Genomic DNA, 23,243 nt, shown 5'->3' with positions numbered 1-23,243 from the left:
ATCTGTGATAGGTTTTTAATAACAAAGGGAACAGACATATCTACTTATGGATGAATACCCCTCACTCCTGATTCAGCTGCAAAAAGCTCCATTTGAGAAATAAAATGATGCTTAATTTAGTGAACTGTGTCCTAAGACCACCTTGCTGAAAAAGAGCATTATGTTCCAGCATCATCCAGAGGGCCCTGTGCTGTCTGATTCTGGGTGCCATGACCTCTAGGAGTCTCAAGTTGTCTGGGCCAAAGGAAAGAGTTGCAGAGAGAGAAATATAGCCCCACAGACTTCTAGTGTGGCCTTAGGAGAAAGAAGCCACCTCCCTTGTTATTATTTTCTGCTTTGAGGGAGCAGTGTTCCATGTATGATTTTTAATGGATCTCTGCACATTCTTTGGTGGCTCAGTTGGTAAAGAATTTGCCTGCAGTGTAGTAGACCCGGGTTCAGTCCCTGAATCAGGAAGATCCCCTAGAGAAGAGAATGGCTACCCACTCCAGTATTCTTCCCTGGGAAATCCCATGGACAGAGGAGCCTGGAGGGCTGAAGACCATGGGGTTGCAAGAGTTGGACATGACTTTAGCACCTAAACCATCACCTCTGAAGATTCTTTGATATGTTTGGAGATGGCCTTAGGCTTGAGCACTTGGTATTTTCCTTCCAGGGCCTCCTAGAAAACAGGATTTTAGAAGTTAGCAAGGAATGGCACTCAAATAAGCCCTGAAGTCCTTTAGCAGAATCCCTATGTGGCCCATTGGTCCTGATTCTGTTGCTGCTGTGGTATCGAGTCAGGGAGTGCTGCCGGCTCAGGCTCTGATGGGAATAAGGAGCCGCAAGGCTTTTCCTGAGGATACCTTCTAGTTGCTGTGTTTGCAGTTTCTTATTGTCCTTTGCAGCTGTTTATTCCCTTGCCCTGATCCAAATCCCCAAAGGCAACGTTCCCAGAAATCCCCAGTGCCTGATCACATCACTTGTCTTATTTAATTACTCTGCAGAACCTGAGGGGACCACTGCACCCGTCCTCTATGGCTCACTGATATGCGGCTCAGTGGCTGTAGATTAACCACTTGCTCTTTCTCCTTCCCTATCTGAATGACTGAGCTGGAGGCAAAGTTGGGACAGAAACAGCAGAAATCACTTTCTCTTGAGAAATTCCTTCCCATGAAAAGAAGGGAGGATGGGGGTCCCTTGTAATTTAAATAAATCAGTTCAGCAGCCTTTCTCCCCCTGATGCATATTGGCCTGTGTAGGATTTGATGTCTAGAAAGAATCTGGCATGTGTTTAATCTGTTCTCCTTACCCAGGCAGTGCTTACCCAAGCTCCTTCCACAACAACCTGGGCTCAGCTTCCTGGGACTAGAACACTGTCTTGGGGAAGGACTGAGAAGGAAGCAGACCAGGTTCCTATCCGTGTGGCAGAGCCAGAGGTGCTATGGCTGGAGAGATCCTAAGCCCACGTACTTCTCACAGTGTCCTTCATACATGTTTCAAACCAGATTGACTGAGTTTGGATTTGCATAGCTGTGGGCTCTCTGTGGTCCCTCCTCGAGTCACCAGCAGCCCGACGGTACTGTGAGTAGCTCATTCTCCCACAACCTTGTGCAGAGTTGGCAACCATACCCACCTCACCCACAAGGCTTGAGTGCCTTGTGCAGCCATTCCCTCTCTAAGCCAGAATCAGCTGACTATTGGAATTGCTGAGTCACATGAGTTAGGGATGTATGCTTGGTGTGGGGAGGGGGCCGGCAGGAGCACACCAACCACAGATTCACCACTTCACAAATTTATCCAAGAGGCACTCTTGAGCTCTGTGTATTCATGCGGAAGGAACAATTATCCTCATTCCCAAGTGGAATCAAAATCCTTCCCTCTGCATTTGTCCAGTCTCCCAGCTATGTGCTCCCTGCAGGAAGTCCCTGAACCCACTAGCATCAGGGCATTTCCCACACACACCTCCTCCTACTTTGGCCAACACTCTCCCTCTGCTCCAGACCCCTGTCCCCTCTCACCATTACGCGCCATTTCTCCCCTCTGGAGCGCCTGCCGTGCAGTGGCAGGGTGCCCCAGTTCTGGCACCAGACTGCCTTGGTGAAGTCAGTCTCCAAAATATGCTAAAGCATTTTGTGTCTCAGTGTGATCTTCTCTAAAATGGGGATGAATGATGATAACTGAGCTTCCATGGAGGGATGTCAAGAGGGTTCTGCTGCTGCTAAGTCACTTCAGTCGTGTCCAACTCTGTGTGACCCCATAGACAGCAGCCCACCAGGCTCCCCCATCCCTGGGATTCTCCAGGCAAGAACACCGGAGTGGGTTGCCATTTCCTTCTCCAATGCATGAAAATGAAAAGTGAAAGTGAAGTCGCTAGTCGTGTCCGACCCTCAGCGACCCCATGGACTGCAGCCTTCCAGGCTCCTCCGTCCATGGGATTTTCCAGGCAGGAGTACTGGAGTGGGATGCCATTGCCTTCTCCCAAGAGGGTTCAATTCAATGCAGTTATTTTATGTAGAATATAAATATTTGCCATAATGCCTGACTCAATAAATGTGAGCTGTTCTTCGTCAGGGGCCTATTCAAATGCCACTATGTCCTCTGGGAGCCCTCCTTCCCACTTTTGTTCCCTATTCATGAGCCTTCTATAGCTATTTTCACACATACTGTAATTACAGGCAGCTTCCTGTGGTAGAACACAAAGTCTTCAGCCTGACTCCCTGGGTTCAAGGTCTGGTTCTGCCACTTATCAACTGTATGATCTCTGCGCCTTTGTTTTTTTCTTCTGTAGAATGAATAATAATAGGTCTTAACTTCATAGGGTGGTTGTGATGATAAAATAAGTTACACATGTAAAGCATCACCAGGGCCTAGTAAGTGCCACATAAGCAGAGCCTCTAATCGGTGTGGACTCACTTACCTGTCTCTCTCATTAAACTTGGAGCTGCTTGAGGACAGGGAGATGCCTTATTGATTTTCTGTATCTTCTGTACCTAAAATATAGTTTAACAGATTATAGTTTAGAACTCCTGAACACTAGTTTTCATTTCCTTCCTCTTTTCATTTCTCCTGGAACATGGATTCTACACAAGCTCAATAGGCATGTGCAGTTCATAGGCTTCTTATCATAACAGTCTTTGATCTCTAAGAATCCATCCCTGCAGCACAGTTTCATGACTAAAATCCCTAAGTGGAATTCCTCAAAATAGTATAAATTTGTTGTTTTTATTTTTTTTCAGTTTTGAAAAAATGTATTATAATGTGCTTTACATAGAAAATATTGAAGCCCTATAAAACACTATAAGAAAGATTTTCTAGTAAGCTATAATATTCAGGATTTAAACAAATTTAAAACTAAAGTTGGGCCTGTTGTTACTGTGGAATATAATGCAAATTTTTTTTTTAAGATTCTACAGAAGGAATTGGAAGAAAGAAAGAATCTGGTAAATTAGGTACTTACAGGTTATTGATTGTCAACTTTCAATTTTATGCCATATAGTTCTCTCAGAAAATGTATGAAAAGCAGATAATTATATTCTAAATTTTTTTTTTCAATATGCATGCATGCTTAGTTACAAAATTACATCTGACTCTGGAACCCCATGGACCTGCAACCCCATGGATCTGCAGCCCAGCAGGCTCCTCTGTCCATAGGATTTCCCTCTGGAGTGGGTTACCATTTCCATCTCCAGGGAAATTTGTTGTTTTTAAAGTAATCTTTAATCTATTTTATAACTTATAATGTTGCCTATAAATGAAGGAATTTTGCAGTTTTGCAGGATCCAGTGCCCCTCCTCTTCTACAAATCTGTATAGGTGTGGCTTCATCCTTGAGCAAAGAGATCCCACCCCACACACTGGTGGCCACTTCTTCCTCCTGAGCAAGTGCTCGTGCAGAAGTCTACTTTTCCTTCATGGGAACCAGGACTCCCTGGATGGGAGAGAGCCATAGCTGTGTCCCAGGCAGGGGTCCCACTCCCACTGTCAGAAAGACCCTGGAACCACCATAATGCGAGGAACATCTGACTTTGCACACTGTCTTTCTTTTTTTCCCCTATGATTAAAAAAAAAAGAAAAACTCCTTCAACTTCCTCCCTGAATCTTCCTCCACCTCCTTGCCTCAACCAAAGTCCTGCTCTGCCCTGAGAGCCCCATTCTGAAGCTCCTGCTCATCATCCCACAGCCTTTTAAGGACACTGCCTTCCTTGGTTTCGAGTGCAGATTCCAGGGCATATTCTGGCACCCCCAGGTTTAAAAAAAGACACAAAAAATAAAAAGACTTGAGATTTGTGTCACCAAGCCTCCTCTTTCCCAGTCCCTCATCATTGTAATCTACAGCCTCTCAGACCTGCATGCTTTCTGAGCATTTGAGCCCCGGTCCCAGCTTCCCCAGTCTTCCTTCACCTTCAAGCCCTGCCACCTTCATAAAGAGCTTATCAGTGATCATACACACAAGTGTGGACTCAGTTCTTTGGTTTCCTCTGCTTAATGCTCTTCAGTTCCTTGCCACTCCAGTCACCCAATCTAGATCCTGCACTCTGCCATTACCTCTGGCCTCCAGGGAAAAAAAAAAAGGCAAAAAACCCAGATACCCATTCTCTGTCCTTCAAGCTGATCAAGACCTTGATCCCTCAGGCTTGACTTTATCTGTCATCACTTGCTTTCTGACCCTCACTTCAGTCCTTTCTTTGTCAACATCTTCAATCCTTTGCCTCAAATCCTTGTCCTTGTATAAATCCACCGAGACGGCAGCTGAGTCCTTTGTAATGTGTCACTGCTGACACCTCCCTCTCAGTACGTGTACATTCTACACTCTACAGCATTAATGTCCCCAAGCATGTCATGCCTTCTTTATCACAAAGCCTTTAGAATACTTCTACCCAGCACTCCCTTTGTTTCAGCCACCCCATGGGTGAGCACAAGCACACATGTGCACACACAGACACACACACAGTCTTTCCATCTTCACCCTCCTTCATATCTTGACTTGAAGAAGTGATTCTTGGGACTTTCCTGGCGGTCCAGTGGTTAAGAATCTGCCTTCCAGTGTAGGGGGTACGGTTTGATCCTTGGTTGGGGAAGTAAGATCTTACAAGCTGTGGGGCAACTAAGCCCGTGTGCCTCAACTACTGAGCCCATGCACCCAACAAGAGAGCCTGCACACCACGACTAGAGAGAAGCCTGCATGCCGCAACAAGAGTCTGCATGCAACAACCATTAATAAGATCTGGTGCAGCTAAATTTTTTTTAAAAAGTGATTCTCAAAATGTGCCCCCAGAATAGGCAGCAACAGCATCAACTGGTAACTTAATGCAAATTCTCAGGCCCCACCCTAAATGTACTGAATCAGAAATTATAAAGATGGGGCCCAGAAATCTCTGGTTAACAATCCCCTCAGGTGATTCTAGTGTGCAATAAAATCTGAGAAACACTGGTTTAGACAACACTTTGTCCAGGCAGCTTTCCCAAACATAACCCTCCACCTAACTCCTGGAATAGGGATCTCTTCCATGTGTTTCCACAGTCCCCTTGCTTCCTCCTGGCCACGAGGTAGTGTACTTGCCTCCTCACTTGCTAAGCCCCAGTGGGCTCTCTCTGAGCTCCCGCAGACAGGGACTGTATCTTGTTTACTGCTGTTTCATAATGCCTGTCATATTAGTAGCTCAATGAAAAGTGGTGAAGCCAGAGTTCAAACCTAAGTGTGCATATTGATCTTCTAGAAAGATAGACTACAAGCACCAAAGAGAGTTAATGCACTGAGGAAATTGGTAATGAGCAGCTAGGATTAGGCTTCAAGTAAATGCTTTCATCCTTGCCTAATAGAAAGGAGACACTGAGTAGGTACAGTGCCTACAAAAGACTTTAATAAAACCCCAGAGAGGAAAGATACACACTGTTGAATCAACTTAAAATCCCGAAAACAGACTACCTGACTCTAGCCCTCCAGTCAGATAAACCAAGCTCATCATCATCCTGCCTCTGTGTGGCCAGTTCCTCCACTGCTTGCATTGTAATGCACTGTGTTTACTGGAGTTTCTAAAATGACTGAATCTTTGGAAATTTGGCAGAAAAGAAGAATCTGGGTCATGCAACTGTGAAATCTAAATAAGGTATAATTAACATGTCCATCAACTTTCACAGAAGTGATGCTAGTTTACAAACTATTCATTAATTTTGCACAATAACAGCAACTGGGTACAAGGCAGACACCAAGCTGGAGATGAGAGGCTCAGTGTAGTGCTAGCCTGGAGTACTATTGGTGATACCTAGGAATGAACTGCTTCTATTTTCTGCATAGAAGGATATGACTATTTAAGAATTTGTGGCCCACATTATCAGAGTGGCTGTATGATTACTGACTCTCGATCCTTTTCAGTGTAACTATGTGATTAACAAAATACTCCCCAAATTATGGAAAACTGTTCATGAATCAATAGGAAATTTGAAAAAATGAGCCCTTCTTGTTAGAAATATAACAACAAAATGGCTATATCTGAAAATCAGAGCAACCCGAAGTCAAGTCCCATGTCTTAACTAGCTATATGGACTACTTATTGTTTCTATATCTCCTGTAAAATATGGTAATAATACCTTTTATAATGTTATTTTGAGGATTATGTGAGATAATACATATATTCTCCTCAACACACAGTTAATGATAAAATAGCTCTCTTTTCTATTCTTTGCAGTCAGAATTAGAGAGAGATATCAAAAACCAAGTAGACTATGGAAAACAGTATGGTGGTTCTTCAAAAGATTAAGACTAGAACGACTGTATGACCCAGCCGCCCTGCATCTGGGTGTATATCCAAAAGAATGGAAAGCAGAGACTCCAAGAGGTATTTGCACACTTGTGTCATAGCAGCATTATTCATAATAACCCAGTGGTAGAAGCAACCCAAACATCCATCTACAGGTAAATGGATAAATAAAATATGGTATATACATACAGTGGAATATTATTCTTCTTTTAAAAAACGAAAATCCTATCCCATGCTATGACATGGATGTGCTTGGAGAACATTATGCGAAGAAAATAAGCCAGCCACAAAAAGATAATACTGTACAATTCCATTTACATCAGGAATCTAAAGTAATCAAACTCATAGAAGCAGGAAGTATTAGAATGTTGGTTACCAGGATCTGGGGGCTTCCCTGGTGGGTCAGATGGTAAAGAATCTGCCTTAAATGCAAGAGACTCCCTGCGTCGGGAAGATCTCCTGGAGAAGGGTATGGCAATCCACTCCGGTATTCTTGCCTGAAGAATTCCATGGACGAAGGAACTACAGTCCATGACAGCATGGAGCGGGGGCTATAGTCCATGGGGTCGCAAAGAGTCCGACACGACTGAATGACTAACACTTTTCACTTACCAAGGGCTGGGGGAGAGGAAAATGGGTAACTGTTTAAAGGGTATAGAGTTTCAGTTTTATAAGGTGAAAAAGTTCTGGAAATCCTTTGTACAGCAGTGTGAATACACTTAATACATGGAGCTGTACACTTAAAATAGTTTATATGATGGATTTTAGGTTGTGTGTATTTTAAGCACGTTAAATTTTTTTAAACTTAAAAAGCAGACCTGATCCCCTCCCTTTGTTCCAGCTAAAACTGTGTGCTCCTGCCCTTGTCACCACTCCTTCTCAGCTCCCTTCGCTGCCCCCTTTTCCTCTCCCACCTGTCCTCTGGTTGAGGTTGTTTAGGACTCCGTCTTTGGCCATCCTCTCTGCTTGTCTCACACTCCTGGGATTTCAGCCACCTCTGTGACCTTACCAGATGCTGACATGATGATGACTATTCACTGCTCTTGCCCAAGTCTCTAAAAGAGGGCTTGGAGCTAAAGTAGGCACTCAACAAATTTGTTAAGTCAGTGAGCATCTAGAGCTCTAGCTCTACTCAGTGGACCCTGCCAGCTGACTGTCCCACTGGTCTGGCAAACCCAGCATATCCAGATTTTCATTTATTTAACTTCTCCTAGAACCCACTCCAGTGTTCTTGCCTGGAGAATCCCAGGGATGGCAGAGCCTGGTGGGCTGCCATCTATGGGGTCGCACAGAGTCAGACACGACTGAAGTGACTTAGCAGCAGCAGCAGCAGCAGGTGGCACTAATGATAAAGAACCCACCTGCCAATGCAGAAGATGTGAGAGATGTGGGTTCGATCCCTGGGTCGGGAAGATTACCTGGAGGAGGGCATGGCAATCCACTCCAGTATTCTTACCTGGAAAATCCCATGGACAGAGGATCTTGGCAGGCTGCAGTCCACAGGGTCGCACAGTTGGACACAACAAAAGTGACTTAGCATGCATGCAAGGAAATAAAGAAGCTCCTCCTTGTCATCTTGGTTAATATTGTCCATATTTTCCCAACCTTCTTTCACACTGATACCCAAACCCTGTTAATCTCAAACTAGAGATGTCTTGAGAATCTGACCACTGCTTTCCTTCCCCAGGGCCACATCATCTCTCAAGTGGACTATGGCGGTAACTTCTTCCTTGTCTCCATTTGCTCCTCCAAGAAGTTCCTTCCATGCAATAGTGCCAAATTTTTCTTTCTGAGGGCATATCTCATTATGTAGTAAGGTTGCTTAGGCTTTAACCCCATGAGCACATCCATGGACTCCTATCGCCTACGGAGTTATTCCACACACACTGGTTAGGCCAGTAGCACACCTGTGTTCTGGCCCCCCACATGCTCTGTCAGTTTCTCCTCCCTGACCCCAGATCCCCCATGCTGCAGACACACTTCCCATCTCTAACTCCAGGTCTACATCCTTCTGTGTCATAGCAGCAAACTCTCCCCAACCCCGAACTTCTCTTCGTGGAAACAACTCATGCCTCATGGATATTAGGTGAACACTTACAAAGGAGCAAGATAGATGAGGTATAAACAATTTCACTTTGAAAAACCTCCCCCCTGAGCACAGTAGTCCAGCCAGCTTAGCTACTGACTACAGACTGAAATGTTTATACAAAGTTCACATACCCACAAGGAAAGATGTAGGAGTAGGGATTGGCTCACAATATTTAGAATTAAGATAATCAGTATTATCAACATCAAAGTAATATAGTGGTTAGAAGCCAAACTTTGGTATTTTCTATAGGTAGATTGCTATTTGCTCAGTCTCCTTATCTGCCAAATAAGATTAAGAATAATACATACCTCATAGAGTTGTCAAAGTTTAGACGAGATGATACATAAAGTGATTAACCCAATAGGAGACATATGTAATGCCTAATAAATGGCCACTATTGTTATCATAGAATGAACTTTCTTATTCTGCTACTTTAGCACGTGTTCTCACTAACAGACCTCACTAACATCTTGAGTACTGTTACTTCCTTGTAGGTAGGGGAGTCAGAGAAGGCAATGGCACCCCACTCCAGTACTCTTGCCTGGAAAATCCCATGGATGGAGGAGCCTGGTAGGCTTCAGTCCATAGGGTGGCTAAGAGTCGGACATGACTTCACTTTCACTTTTCACTTTCATGCATTGGAGAAGGAAATGGCAACCCACTCCAGTGTTCTTGCCTGCAGAATCCCAGGGACGGGGGAGCCTGGTGGGCTGCCGTCTATGGGGTCGCACAGAGTCGGACATGACTGAAGCGACTTAGCTGCAGCAGGTAGGGGAGTAAGAGGGATTGGAATAATAGGTGCCATACTGAATAACATGGTAAGGTGAAGGTTCATGATCCTGGGGAAGACGTGTATGTATGTGTGTGAGCAGGATCATGTACATTGTATGAAACTTGAACAGAAGATTTATATGCCTAATAATGTTGTTATATATGGTTAGTGCAGTTAATTCTGCTCATTTTTTCTGGTTACACAATTAAATTTAATTACCCAGATCATATGAATGCATTTGTACTATTAGAAAAATAACTTTTAAAGAAACAATGTAATATATTCTAAAAGCCCAGTATTGTTCAGAACCAAGATAGTTCTAGAAAATTCTCTCACTGCACCCTGTATATGTCTCAGCCTTACTGCAGTGTATGATTATTCAGGTAGATCTTTGCTATCACAAGCCACCTAACATTTATGCTTTGTTTTGTTGTAAATATTTTCATTGCTGGGCATTGTGGCACATACTCTTCCACTTCTAAAAGGGGCTTGTTCTCACAGTTGCTTGGAGAACCACTCAGAAACCCTCAGCTTCATCACTGAAGCCTCATGTTATTCATCTTATGCTCTCTGCCCTTCAAGTATAGGAAAGTGAAAGTGTTAGTTGCTCAGTCATGTCTGACTCTTTGTGACCCCATGAAATGAGCCCTGCCAGCCTCCTCTGTGCATGAAATTCTCCAGGCATGAATACTGGAGTAGGTTGCCATGCCCTTCTCCAGGGGATCTTCCTGACCCTAAGGATTGAACTCACATCTCCTGCATTGGCAGGCAGATTCTTTACTGTCTGAGCCACCAGGGAAGCCCCTTCAAGTATAGAAGAGTCTTGTAATTCCTTTCAGTATAATTTGGGTGACTTGTTGGAACACAGCGGCTGTGAAGCCAAAAATTAATGCTAGTTCATTCCCAGGGTAGTCACATGTCCTAAAACAATAGAATGAGAACAATAGATTTGGATGGTTATCTACCTTGCATTCTTTTCACTGAATTTTTAAAACCTGGGCATTGCAGCCTATCCCTAGTGAGGCTTTTGTATTGATAGACTGTGTACAGTACTATAGGAGGAGTAGAAACCATTTCTTTCTGATCACACATAGGAAATTTAACTCCTTGATGGAGAACCTTCCCAGCAGCAGTTTCCCTGGTTCTGTTCTTATAATCTCTGATGCATAATGTAGGTCAACTATACTCTAAAACGCAGAACAGAATCACCTATTAGGGAGCTCAGTGTATGTGTATCCAGAGATATGAACAAACTATTCAAGACTGTTCTCCACAAGGCATCATAGATGCTCCATCCCAAATCCTGTCAGCTGCAGCCTCTCAGACTGACTCCTCCGTTAACTTTGCTCATTCTCTTCACACACCGTTTCACACTTTATCTTTTCAATCTACTGTAGGGCTTTATCCAATGGGACTATAAAGCCTTTTCCTGTTACTTTGCTCTCACACTGTTGAGAAAGCACACAGTACTCTATTTTATGCTTACATTTTGTATGTGAGAAGATAAACTGAGCCTGGAGTTCCAAGTCTAATGCTTTCTCACTGACTAAGGCCAGCTGGTACCGTGACTTTTTTACTTTTCTACTGAGGCTAAGGCTGTCTTCTCCTGGCCTTCTTCAGGTGAATGCTGTGAGAATTGCTGAAGCCCAGGAGAAAGACACTGTGTCAACAGTGTATGGAGATATGGCCATTCATGAGCAAGGAGGCATTTTCCTGAGGTGTTTGTGGAAGAAGCATCCAAATTGTACTGCCCACCTCCTCTGACTTTCTCTTCACCTTCACCAGTCTCTCTCTCATTCTTGGGCAAGACTGCTTGCTCATGGGAATTGTGGTGAAAGTCAGCAGCAGAACAAAAATTATAGACAGAATTACCCTGGAAAACTCCTTTAGGAAAGCACTGTATCTCTAAATCCAACACATCCAACTTTTCTTTCTGCTGGTATGGAAAGCGATTGCTGCCTATTGGTTGAATGCCATTCTTGTATTTATAGACTATGCTTTAAAAAAAATCTTTAAACTCCAAAATATACAATAGACCAAGATGCTCCCAGTGTGAAAAGCACAGGGGAACTGAGAGGGACAAAGTAAAGAATGGGATTCACAGCCCATCACATGCTCATGACAGCTTCCCTTCCAGAACTACTCTGGAAGTCAGTAACCACTCTGTACCATTTCACTCTGCCTGCCTCACCCCCAACTCCCTGTCCCTGTGTCTCCCTGTCTGTCTGTCTCTTTCTCTCTCTCTCTCTCTCTCGCACACACACGTATACATTCTCACACTACACCTGATAAGCACATGGTGTTCTTAGTGAATACATGGAGAGAACTTAGCACAGTCCTAAGAACAGAGGTCAGGGAATAAGTGGATTTTAAGGCTAGTATACTCCCAGAGAAAAGAGGATCGCTAAGGTGCTATCTTTATATGGATTGGGTTTCTGGGGTTTCCTATGTTCCCAACCAGCCTTCAACTATCTGCATAGGAAGCCACCATGAAGGAAATAAAATTAATATAAAAGCATAGATTGTGGTGGTGTTGGAGAAGACTCTTGAGAGTCCCTTGGACTGCAAGGAGATCCAACCAGTCTATCCTAAAGGAAATCAGTCCTGGGTGTTCATTGGTAGGACTGATTTTGAAGCTGAAACTCCAATACTTTGGCCACCTGATGCGAAGAGCTGACTCCTTTGAAAAGACCCTGATGTTGGGAAAGATTGAGGGCAGGAGGAGAAGGGGACAACAGAGATGGTTAGATGGCGTTACCAACTCAATGGACATGAGTTTGTGTAAACTCTGGGAGTTGGTGATGGACAGGGAGGCCTTACGTGCTGCGGTTCATGGGGTTGCAAAGAGTCGGACACGACTGAGCAACTGAACTAACTAAACTGATAGATTCTGGCTTCCTGCCCACTGCCCAGCCTACTAGGAGTAAAAAGCTTTGACTCCTATTTTCAAGCATCAATTACTCTTTTCCCACTGTTTTCTATTAAATCCATTTGTACCTTAAAATGGGTTTGGACAATTCAAATCATTGAGTAGTAAAAAAACAGAAAAGTACCTAATGTAGCCATGTATTCATAGACTATGATTTTCCTTAAAGTATTAGTCTTCAACACTGACTATTACAAGCCCTGGGTTCAGGTGGCTGTGGCTTACTCAGATATTTTTCGAGAGAATTCCCCTCCATACGCATCTCAATGGAGGAGTGAAGCCTTGACAAGACTCTTTGTCAACTTTCTGACTGATTGTAGGCCCTAACTATTTCTAGGAGCTCTTTTCTTCTCTGTAATATAATGAAAGCATTGAATTTACATTATATATTATAGAATTTGCCATCCAGGCAAGTATGTCTCTGGGTTTCTGAATTTCCTGATTTATCCTGCTAGGTTTTTTATTCAAAACTGCCTTTCAAGACAAGAAGAAAGCTGGTGATGGCACTTTGCTGAGTAGCATAAACCAGATGGACTTTGTGTGTTCACCAGGGCTCTGTGCTCTAGCCTGGCTCCCTGACTGCTTCCAAATGCAATTCCAAGTGTTGAAATTTAGCCTGAAGCTTTAAATGATTTGAGTCCTTGTAGCCTGACCTATTTTCATTGGGAAAGACCCTTTTGCTGGGAAAGATTGAAGACAGAAGGAGAAGGGGAAAGCGGAGGTTGAGATGGTTAGACAGCATCACTGGCTCAATGGACATGAAATAGAGCAAACTCTGCAGTGAGATAGTGGAGCAGAGGAGCCTGGCATGCTGCAGTCCATGGGGTCACAAAGAGTCAGACACAACTTAGTGACTGAACAACAAAAATCTGACCTATTCACCACCCCAAGGCAGCTCTCCCTGCAAATTCCAAAATCTCTTTGTACACAACTTAAAATCAAGATGTTCCTCAAGTTGACGTTTTGCTCTCTGGGTCCAAATCACAGAATCACTGGTCTCCCCACAAGCACTACTTTTCTACAGCGCCTGGTTCCTATAGATCTTGCCTCCTATCTGAAGACCTTCCAGCGTTGCCTAGCCGTATATATGTTTCCTTTCTGGAATTCGCTTGCTTTTTTGATACCATCCAGTTTTGCGGTGTCTTGTTCATCCCTTATTTCAAGGTCACTCTCCCCAACTAGATTGTAAACCATGTATGGGCAGCATCACATCCTCTTTTCCTTTTGAAGCTCATGGTTCAGGCTATAGTAATCTGAGTAATTCTTTGATTATGTTAGGATGCCGAGCCCATCTTCTAGAATTCACCTTTCTGAAATATGTTGAACAAGACATTCTAGTACATGGAAATTCATATCTGACTGACTGCTAAGTGACAAGATTCCTAATTATTTGTGACTTTGGACAAGTCACATAATCTTTTTGAGCCTCATTCTCCTTATATACAAAATTAATATATTACATACCTTTCTATCTCCAAGGTTCAAATAAGGATCAGAAAAGAATAAGCAAAGCAATTTATATCAATAAAACACTGAAACACATACATTTAAGTAGCACGTTATTGCCTTTCTATGCATTGTTGACATGAAAGTGTGGATAGAGCATCTTGAACGTTCTAGATCTTCCACAAATCTAACGCTTTACCACTGATTTTCTGATTGATAGTATGTTATTTTTGCTATAACCTGCTCCCTTTTTTTAATGCTTCATGTTGTAACTGGAACTGTCTTTCTGAGCTGTTTCCTCTCGAGTAACCAAGTTATCATCACCGTCGTGATCTGATCTGAAAAAGGGGGAGGGTGTCACTGGCTTAGACTTTCTTGGCATCAGAGAAACTTTCTCATTGCTCAAAACAAACACTAAGAAGTACAAAGGAAATTTCAAAAGGCTGGGCACTGAGCCTTTGGGCAATTTTTCTATTGACAGGGCTATTTCTGGCATAATGAAAAAAGATTCAATTAATCATGGAGTTAAGTAGAGAGAAAGACTTTCTGGCAGCCTTACATCACAGGCTTCTTGATATTATTAGCTTCCAGCCATGTGATCCCTACAATTCAAGGGTCTTCCCACCTGCCTGCATCTTTGGTGGCACAGCCGGAACTGCTGGTTGCCTTGCCATCCTTGGGGACCTCAGCTTCTTTGGGCTACTGCCACTTTTGCCAATCAAAGTTGGAGGTAGTTTCTAACTTTCAGGCATCTTAAGGGATATATTTCATGCCTGATTAGAAATAATATTCTCTCAGGAGTGCAGAGCCTTGGTATTCTTGGTTTCCAAGGCAGCTATGTCTGATTCACCTGGCCTATCAGACTAGGACAATCTTTATCTGACAGTTAGCTTTTACGAGTCTTCAGTAGTAGCTACAGGATGATTTCAGGTTTTTCTTCCTTCAGATACTATGCTCTCAGGAACCTGAGAGTTTCTCTGAGAGAGCTCACACTCCCAGTCTCCCAATGGATTGTAGAAAGATACTGGATCTTTAAGAAGTTCAAAATAGCAAAGTGTCCATACTGCTGATGGAAGGAAAACATCACATTCCCATTCAAAGTCAAGGATAGAGCATTTCCCCATCTGTATCATTCTTGCCCTCTTTCCCACTTCCCTTTTCCCTCTTCCTTCACCCCACAAAAGCAAGAGGGCCTACAACCATCCAGTGGATAGGGAGACATCTTAGGAAGGAGAATGGATAGAAGTGTATGCCTCTAGTCCCCTTATTAGCTGAAGACTTGTAGCCTATAATTTTTTTTAACCTGAGGGAAGAACTATCTATGGCTAGCTTCTTCCCTAGAAACCATAACATCTCTCTTCCCCATTTGAAATCAAAAACTACTAGAATTCTCTGTGAGTCCAAACTCTATTACAGATGAGTTAATCACTTCTGTCACGGCTACTTATTTCAGTTCACTTTTACATGGTACAATCCATGACTAAATAGCTTGTTCACTACTGGCTCTTTCAGAGTTCTTCAGGACTCAAATGGCAAAAGAATCATGCTGCCTCTGGGGAAGAAGGCACAGGCTGCATAAAATGCTCTCTGAAGAGCAAACCCACACACTTTGATCCTGTACCTTGTTTCTACTACTGTAACTTGATCTCCTTCATTTACTAGACAAGGAGGATCTATTCTGTTTCTCCCGTATTCAGTAAACTTTTAGAGCAGAAAAATAAGATGATCCACAGATAAGCTGAAAAGTCTGAACAGCTAATAGACTGAATCTTTAGCCACTTACATTTCCATACATAAAAAACTGTTTTGGAAAAAGTTTCTGACTATGAACAAAGAGATGTGTGACCAAAGATTTAAGTCTCACGAATATTTTGTGAGTTGACCATTAGTCTGTCTCAGACCCTGCTATTTGCTCACATTGATAAGTTGCAGTCAGCTGTACAATGGGATGGTAAATGAAGCATGTAGATTTTCATTACCTCCTGGGGAAAGGGAGAAAACAGAGGAAGGATGGTAGATGTCTGTCATAGAAACTAAGTGTTTAAATCAAAATGAAAACAAACAAAAAGACTAACATTGCATTGTAGGAAATGAGACTTAGAAAGTTGGCTGTTCATTGTGAAGAAATTCAAAATGTACTCAAATGATATTTCTGTCTCTGGATCTACTAAGATCAGCAATGAAAAAGCAATATTGTCAAGGAGAGTAATATGTCAGGGTGAAACTCAATAGCAGCCACAAAAAGGTAATAAATTTTTCTAAAGAATGATTAGAACCTACACTTACAGACTTATAACTGTCATCAGAGTGGCCACGAAGAAAAGAGGTGGCCCTGCGCTCCACAGCTGATTGAACAGGAGCTGGTTTGGGCTTCTCTTGTTTTTTTTGTTTTTTAGCAACTTGGCCCCATTAAAGTGGTATTTTCCCTAGCTGTTAAAGATTATAGCACTGCCAACTAGAATATGATGGAAATTTGACCTCAGAATAAAGTTGGACTCTCTTTCCAGCATCATTTTCCAAAGCGCTAAAGTTTTGTTATCTCCTTTAGAAGGTATCTCTCTTCCAAAGAAACTCTGGTAGTGGTAGAAGGAGCACTGAGTTAAAGGCTTTGGGATCTGTTAATATAAAGTCTGGATACAGACAAAATTAGTCTAGGGTGTTAGAAGTCAAGATGAGGTCATCTCTGGGGGGCACAATATTGTTGGGAAGGGAGTACAGATGTATGGATTCTGTTTCTTGAACTGGGTGCCATCTGGCTAGGTGTTCCTGCTTTGTGAATTCACTAAGCTTACATAGATGATATGCATACTTTTCTACATATACTGCAGAGTACAGTACACATTAGACTTTAATAAGACATTTACATTAAGAAACCTTTGCATTCCCTTGCCAAAGTTTCTCTAAATAACCAACAGATTTGGGGGAAGTCACTTGATCCCCAATTTCTTGTGCAAAACAAGAAAATGGACCAAACGATCCCAGTGCTGAAGCTTCTCAGGCCATCATCCTTGGCACATGATGAATGCAGAGCATTCAGTTTCCTGCTATTAGTGACTCGAATAATAATCACAACATGGGCAGGGTTGCCACAGAGCCTCCCAGAAGAGGGAATGAACTGAAGGCTGTGTAAATTTTCTGCGTGGGGAGTGATGTAGAATAATAATTGGAACTACAGGGCTCGTGTTGATAGCAAAGATGGAGAATTCAGGTGGCTGTCTGCTTTTAATAGCAGATATTCATCCCACAACTAGTGATGTTGCGATCACATTACATCCGAGAACCAATGTTTCTCTAATAGTTTCTTCTTGAAAGTAGCTGCTGGAAAATGTGATTCTGTTAAAATATATTATAGGAACTTCCAACCAATCCTCCAGTTTGGTGTTTCAAGCAATTTCTTTCCTTTCTTATTTAGTATAAAGTGAGCTTGAAGGTGACCTGTGACTGTCAGCTAGGGAAAATTGGTAGTCTCTGTCATCAGTGAGAAGTTGCCAATCACACCTCACAATGGACGGGGAAAGCCCAGGGCCTGGGCTGGAAGGTCTTTGCTGTATCGATAGAAGAAAAGACTGCAAACTCCCTTTGATAAGAAAATGAGCTATACCTAACTCCCTGTGGGCTTTTCCTACAACTTGAGTCTCTTGGAAGGCAAAACATGTTTAGCAGAGCACCAAAAGGAAAAATAAATGATTTTGATAATCCAGTGTACAAAAGAATTAGCACCTGGATGCACAGGGAAATTCTTAAAAATCTCATGATCCCTTTCTCAAGTCTCTAAAGTCCCCTAGAGATAGGTCACCTGATTCTATTAAGCCACCTGCCTTGTCCTCCTGAAAACCATTCTGGGAAACCAGGCCAGACATGCTCGCTGATGGCCATCTCTCTTCTGAGTCCCAAGAATAATCCTTTGGTACAAACATAGAAGTGTATTATTTCATCCTCCAGCAAACGTGAAGGGAAACAATGAAATGAAGGAAATGCAAATCATGAGCTGCCACATAAGATTCTAATTACCATAATTTGACCCATCCTCCTTTCCACTGCCGGAAAGTCAGCCTTCTGGATGAGAGGAAGCCAAGAGGGCTAGATAACAGCCTTCTGTTCTCTCTCCCTGTCCCTCGTCTCCTTTCTTTCTTCCTCTCTTCCTTAAATGATATTCATTAAGACAATGGTTCTTCTGACAGTTTGTAAGCCTCAACTGTATTAGTGAAAGCCTTGCATGACTCAATAAAATGAGCTAAAGAAAAGGAATAGGGAGAAAAAAGCAGACACATGCTCTCTCTCTATTCCCCAAAGCAACTGTCAGTCTCTGAGTATTTTCCTAGAATCTGCCAGAGATCTCTTTGGAATCATCCCTGTTTGATACAAGGACAGTAAATATAAGAGGTCCAGGTCTTTCATGGTATGGTTTTGGGAAGTATTAATTCAGAAAAGGACCAATTCAGACCCTATGTGTCCAGTCACACCAGGCCCTCCACTCTGACAGCTCCTAGAATATTTCTGTTTCTTATATCACTCACAGCTTTGCCTCATCCCTGACTTCTCCAAAACTACTTGAGGTAAGTTATGTTGGCACAGCTTCTTGTATTTATGGTGGTAAATGAGCCAGGCTGGGAGACATACAAGATGTGTTAACCTCGGTCCTATTAGAATTCTCCTAAAATATTCCCATTAAAACCTGAACCTTAAAAGCACATCCCTGCTCACTGAGTGCTGGGCTTCTGCCTTTTGCTGTGACAAGTGCCATAGGAATGGGCTCTGCCGTCACCCTTCAGCCCATGTATGAGAGGTGATGGGATGCTTCAGTGGCAGCTTTAAATCAGATGGCTGAGGCCTTGGGAGTGCAACCCCAATTTAGGACTCAACCAGGTCATTAAATCACAAAGCTGGCAGCTCTTTGATAGTATGTGCTGCTGACAGAGTAGGGGTACCGCTCCACTGACCTTTGGTGTTGGATAGCAGTTGACCAGGTAGGCTGTTTTAGTTTCAACCACTGTGCAGGTAAAATACAATTTAACAATACAAAGGACGTGTTTTCAAGAAGCAAAAATGTCCTCAAGAAGCTGGTGTCCTTCTTAGCACTGGTGTGGGGGGCTGCTAATCAAGGGAGACCAGAAACGGTCCATGTAGTTGGAGGCAGAAAGTAAAATATCAGCAGGCTACATATAAAGGTCATGAAGTCGAAAGCAAGGGGAGGATATCCCAATATCTTATGGAAGATATTGGGAATTTTAGGCAAATTTATATTCTATATCTGAGTGAACTGTGACAAGAGAGAAAGGCAGCCAATAAGGTATGAATAAGAAGGCCAGGTTGGGGTCAAATCATGTATGAAATGAGTCGCCAGTCCAGGTTCGATGCACGGATACTGGATGCTTGGGGCTGGTGCACTGGAACGACCCAGAGGGAGGGTATGGGGAGGGAGGAGGAAGGAGGGTTCAGGATGGGGAACACAGGTATACCTGTGGCGGATTCATTTCGATATTTGGCAAAACTAATACAATATTGTAAAGTTTAAAAATAAAATACAATTAAAAATAAAATAAAATAAAGACTGTTATAAGAGACAAAAAAAAAAAAAGAGCTACAGATCAAGCAGGAAGAATATGATAGGAGGCCTGTCTAAGCAGATGTATCCATTTGGATGTTTTTGGCAGCAAGTAACAGAAAAATCCAACTCAAAGTGGCTTTAACAAAAAGGGCATAGCTTGGATAAGATAACTAGAAGTCCAAAGGTAGGATAGGCTTTAGATTTGGCTGACCCAGAGGCCAGTTATTTCATCAGGGCCCCAGGTATTTTCTGTCTCTCTGTTCTACCATCCTCAGTGTCAACTCCATCCTGAGACTGGTTCTCCTCTTGGTCACAGAATGGCTGCAAGTTGCGTTTGAGCTCTCATGCTTTTTCTTTCATATCCAGAGAGAACACGGGAATCATTCCTAGAAGCTGTCCCAGAAAAATGAGAAGAACCTTTCCCCAAAGGCCCTACAACCTCTCACTGCATCTCATTGGCCTGAATTATGTTTCATGTTCCTTCCTGAACTATTACAACCAGGTTGAGATTATTTTGATTCACTTAAATACATCAAGGTTGATTCCTGGAATAGGAAATGGGGTCAGATTTGCCTAACTCCATGGGCAGCCTGGGAGAGATAGATAACTCATCAAAGTCGGCATTCTCCTAGGAAGGAGACAGTGAATGCATATTGTGTAAGTGACTATAATAATCATTAATGCTGTCCACCAAGTGTTTCTGGCTTCCCACCTCCTGGCACATGGTGAGATTGTACTTTCTGCTTCCTAGAGATTGAGTGAGGTCATGACACTGTTGTAGTCAATGAGTAGCAAGTATTGTCCAGACCGAACACTTTTAACAGACAATGTGATGCCTCAAGACCTATCTTCAGTTCTGCTTGTGAGACAAATGAATGCTCAAAATTGTGGCTGCTGATTTGGTCCACGTCTCTGAATAAAGAGGCATAGAGCAGAGCCCCCAGCCAACTCATGTGAAGATGAATAAGAAATAAACTTTGTTGTTAAAATCCACTAAGATCTTTTTTTCTACTCCAACATATCCGTCCTCGATACCTCTATAAACAACATCCATGACAGCAGCTAGTATTAGCTCTTGGGGTCTTGTCCTAGCTAAGGAGGCCAGGTGAGGTGGACATCAGTATCACATATCAGTTAGTATGAGCAGACCAGGGTGAGCAAGTCTGTGCCAGAAAAACAAAACAAAATAAAACATTGTCCTGAGAATCCCCTTCTACAGACAGAGCTGCCAGTTATAGTTCTTGTCCTCAAGGGAAATGAGAGAAAAAGATTATTCCTAATTCATCTCTTTTAAGTAATCTAATGATCTTAAGGGCATAAATACATGCCTGGCATATAAGAAATTAAAAAAAAAAAGAATTTACTTTCTGTTGTATTTTTTAATTAAAGAAGTTACTCAAGAAATTTGGGAAAAAAAGGATTACCCAAATGAAGGAAATCTGAATTAATATAAATAGTTACTTAGGATCAGAAATGTATTCATGGAAAAAACAACCTGCAACATAGAAAAAAAAATTTTAAGTCTTACATTTATTAAAATAAGTTTTAGTTTTTGAAATGCATTTGAAATATGTAGGTATCGCTAATTGATATGTATGTATTACTATACATGCTGCTGCTACTGCATCACTTCAGTCGTGTCCGACTCTGTGCGACCCCATAGACGGCAGCCCACCAGGCTCCCCTGTCCCTGGAATTCTCCAGGCAAGAACACTGGAGTGGGTTGCCATTTTCTTCTCCAATGCATGAAAGTGAGAAGTGAAAGTGAAGTCACTTATTGCTCTAATGTATAATCTACCGAACAAGTATAATTTGGGTACCATTTCATCATATAATTGGCTTTTTATTGAAATGTGATTGACATAACACTGTATGAATTTAAGGTACACAGCATGTTGATTTGATATATTTATATATCACAATGTGATCATCACTATAGTATTAGCTAACATCTATATTCCATCACTTAATGATTGTTTCTTTTTGTGGTGAGAACAATTAAGATCTAATCTCTTAGCAACTTGAAGTTTGTAATATGGTATCAGATCTATAGGACTTATCTATGTATCGGATCTATAGGACTTATCCACTGGTTACAAGTTTGTACCCTTAAAATCTCCCTAATTCCCCCAAACCCTGGTAATCATCATTCACTCTTAATTCCCTTATTTATAAAATGTCAGCATTTTTTAAAGTATGAACAAATAGGCATATAATATAGATTATCCTAGTACCAAAAAGGTAAGTGCTATAAAGTCTGTGGATATTTTCTGATTATTGAAAGCTTCATTGTCAAATGAAAAATAAAACAGAAGAAAAGTCTCAAATTTTTAGTGGTTAATAATTAAAATACCTCTTCCATATATTCAAATATATTTTCTTAAAAAAACTTTTAAAACCAACTCCTGTCTCTGTCACTGCTTTTTTTTCTGAATTGACTCTAACCTGTATATATTGAAAATTTTTTTAACTAGTTCAAAATGAACTGGTTGGAATCATATGGAAGTCCCTGAATCATATGGAATTCCCCAGTATATAATGAATCATATGGAATTCCCTGAAATATAATCTGAGAATGGTTTGGAGGATGATTTTTTTTTTCCCCTTGAGAGTAATGTTTAAGACTCGGTGGTTTTCCCTCATATAAATAAACATTGCTGCATTCAAAAACACCCTGTCTGCTTGTTGAGAGCTTCCAAAAGAGCATATCTGGATAGTTCTGATTAGGTCATAATCTTCAAAACATGGCATGATTTCAGTGACAAGTTTAAATTTTTTGTGCCCTATTCTAAAATGCAGTTAAAATCCTGTGCTTTAGAGCTATTTTTTACTATCATAATTTCAGAGGTGAAAACGGTCAGGCACATAAACTGTTACTGGGCTGTCTACTGGCTCGTGAAAGGGCACTGGCCTGGAAGCCAGAAGGTCTGGGCTCTGGGTTCTGGACCTGGCTGGCTGATGCTGCAGTCAGCAACGTCTGGATGGGAGTAGAGTCTCAGACATGTGCTGGAAACACGTACAGCATGTTCACATCCAGACCGCTGCACCAGCCTCACCTCAAGAAGAGATTCCCTTCCCTTTGACAAATGATCCTCGTGGGTCTGTCTGGTCAACATGAGATGCATGGCCCATGTCCCACCCAGTCCTCCCCTAATAGTTAGTCCAGGGAGAAAAGCATCCCAAAGCTCCCAGACCCTGGCCTCCCACTTTTTTCATGACACGGTAGGGAAGAATCAGATTCCTCGAGGACAACCCTTGGGCATTGACAATCCCAGCATCTAACCTTAGGAGCTAGAATCAGACAGTGCTAACAAAAGGGCCTGCTGGGCAAGGGAGTCCCAGCATCTCTCCTGATGATTCCCATCACGCCCTTGCTTCCCACACACTGTGCCCTGAAGCGCCTCATTTTCCTTTTGCTCTTACTTGATTAATGCCCTTCATAAGTTTGCCTTTCCCACAACTCACCCTGCAGGAGCTGCTCAGGCATAAACTTAGCTGTCGTGATCTCCAGGAGTTGTCTTCCATCTTCTTTCCTGGCATTGCGTTGGCAGCCTTCTACCTCCTGACCCACAACCAGTTGGTGCTAGAGTCTCTTGTTCTGCTCTTCTCAGGACACAAGGTCCAGGCTTTGTCCTTTGTTGCTATTTTAAACAGTTATAAAGGCAGATCATGAAGAGGCTGCTGTCCCTAATCCAGTGATGTTCTAAGCCTAAGGCTGACAGT

General features: G+C 42.4%; 1 protein-coding gene across 17 annotated transcripts in view; it reads left to right on the top strand.

The window, feature by feature from the left end:
- LHFPL3 (LHFPL tetraspan subfamily member 3) overlaps positions 1-23,243 on the top strand; it is a 696,681-nt gene that overhangs the window by 478,875 nt on the left and 194,563 nt on the right. Inside the window, exon 3 of one of the 17 annotated variants that reach the window (XM_086397016.1) lies at positions 19,887-20,245. The exons of 13 other annotated variants lie outside the window; for them this stretch is intronic. In XM_086397016.1, the coding sequence (XP_086253142.1) occupies positions 19,887-19,930 (44 nt within the window). In that variant the 3' untranslated portion in view covers positions 19,931-20,245. Of the gene's footprint in view, positions 1-1,295; positions 1,489-8,426; positions 8,554-12,981; positions 13,197-19,886; positions 20,246-23,243 lie in introns of those variants that run through there. 3 more of the 17 variants (XM_086397010.1, XM_086397019.1, XM_086397015.1) reach the window with 3 other exon arrangements.

This window comes from Bos grunniens, chromosome 4 (assembly GCF_055505025.1).
Source record: "Bos grunniens cultivar Pamir isolate PY7600 chromosome 4, Bosgru_T2T1.0, whole genome shotgun sequence".
Classification (NCBI taxonomy): Eukaryota; Metazoa; Chordata; class Mammalia; order Artiodactyla; family Bovidae; genus Bos; species Bos grunniens.
The sequence above is the reverse complement of the archived record's forward strand: the minus strand, read 5'-3'. Positions and strand labels throughout refer to the sequence as shown.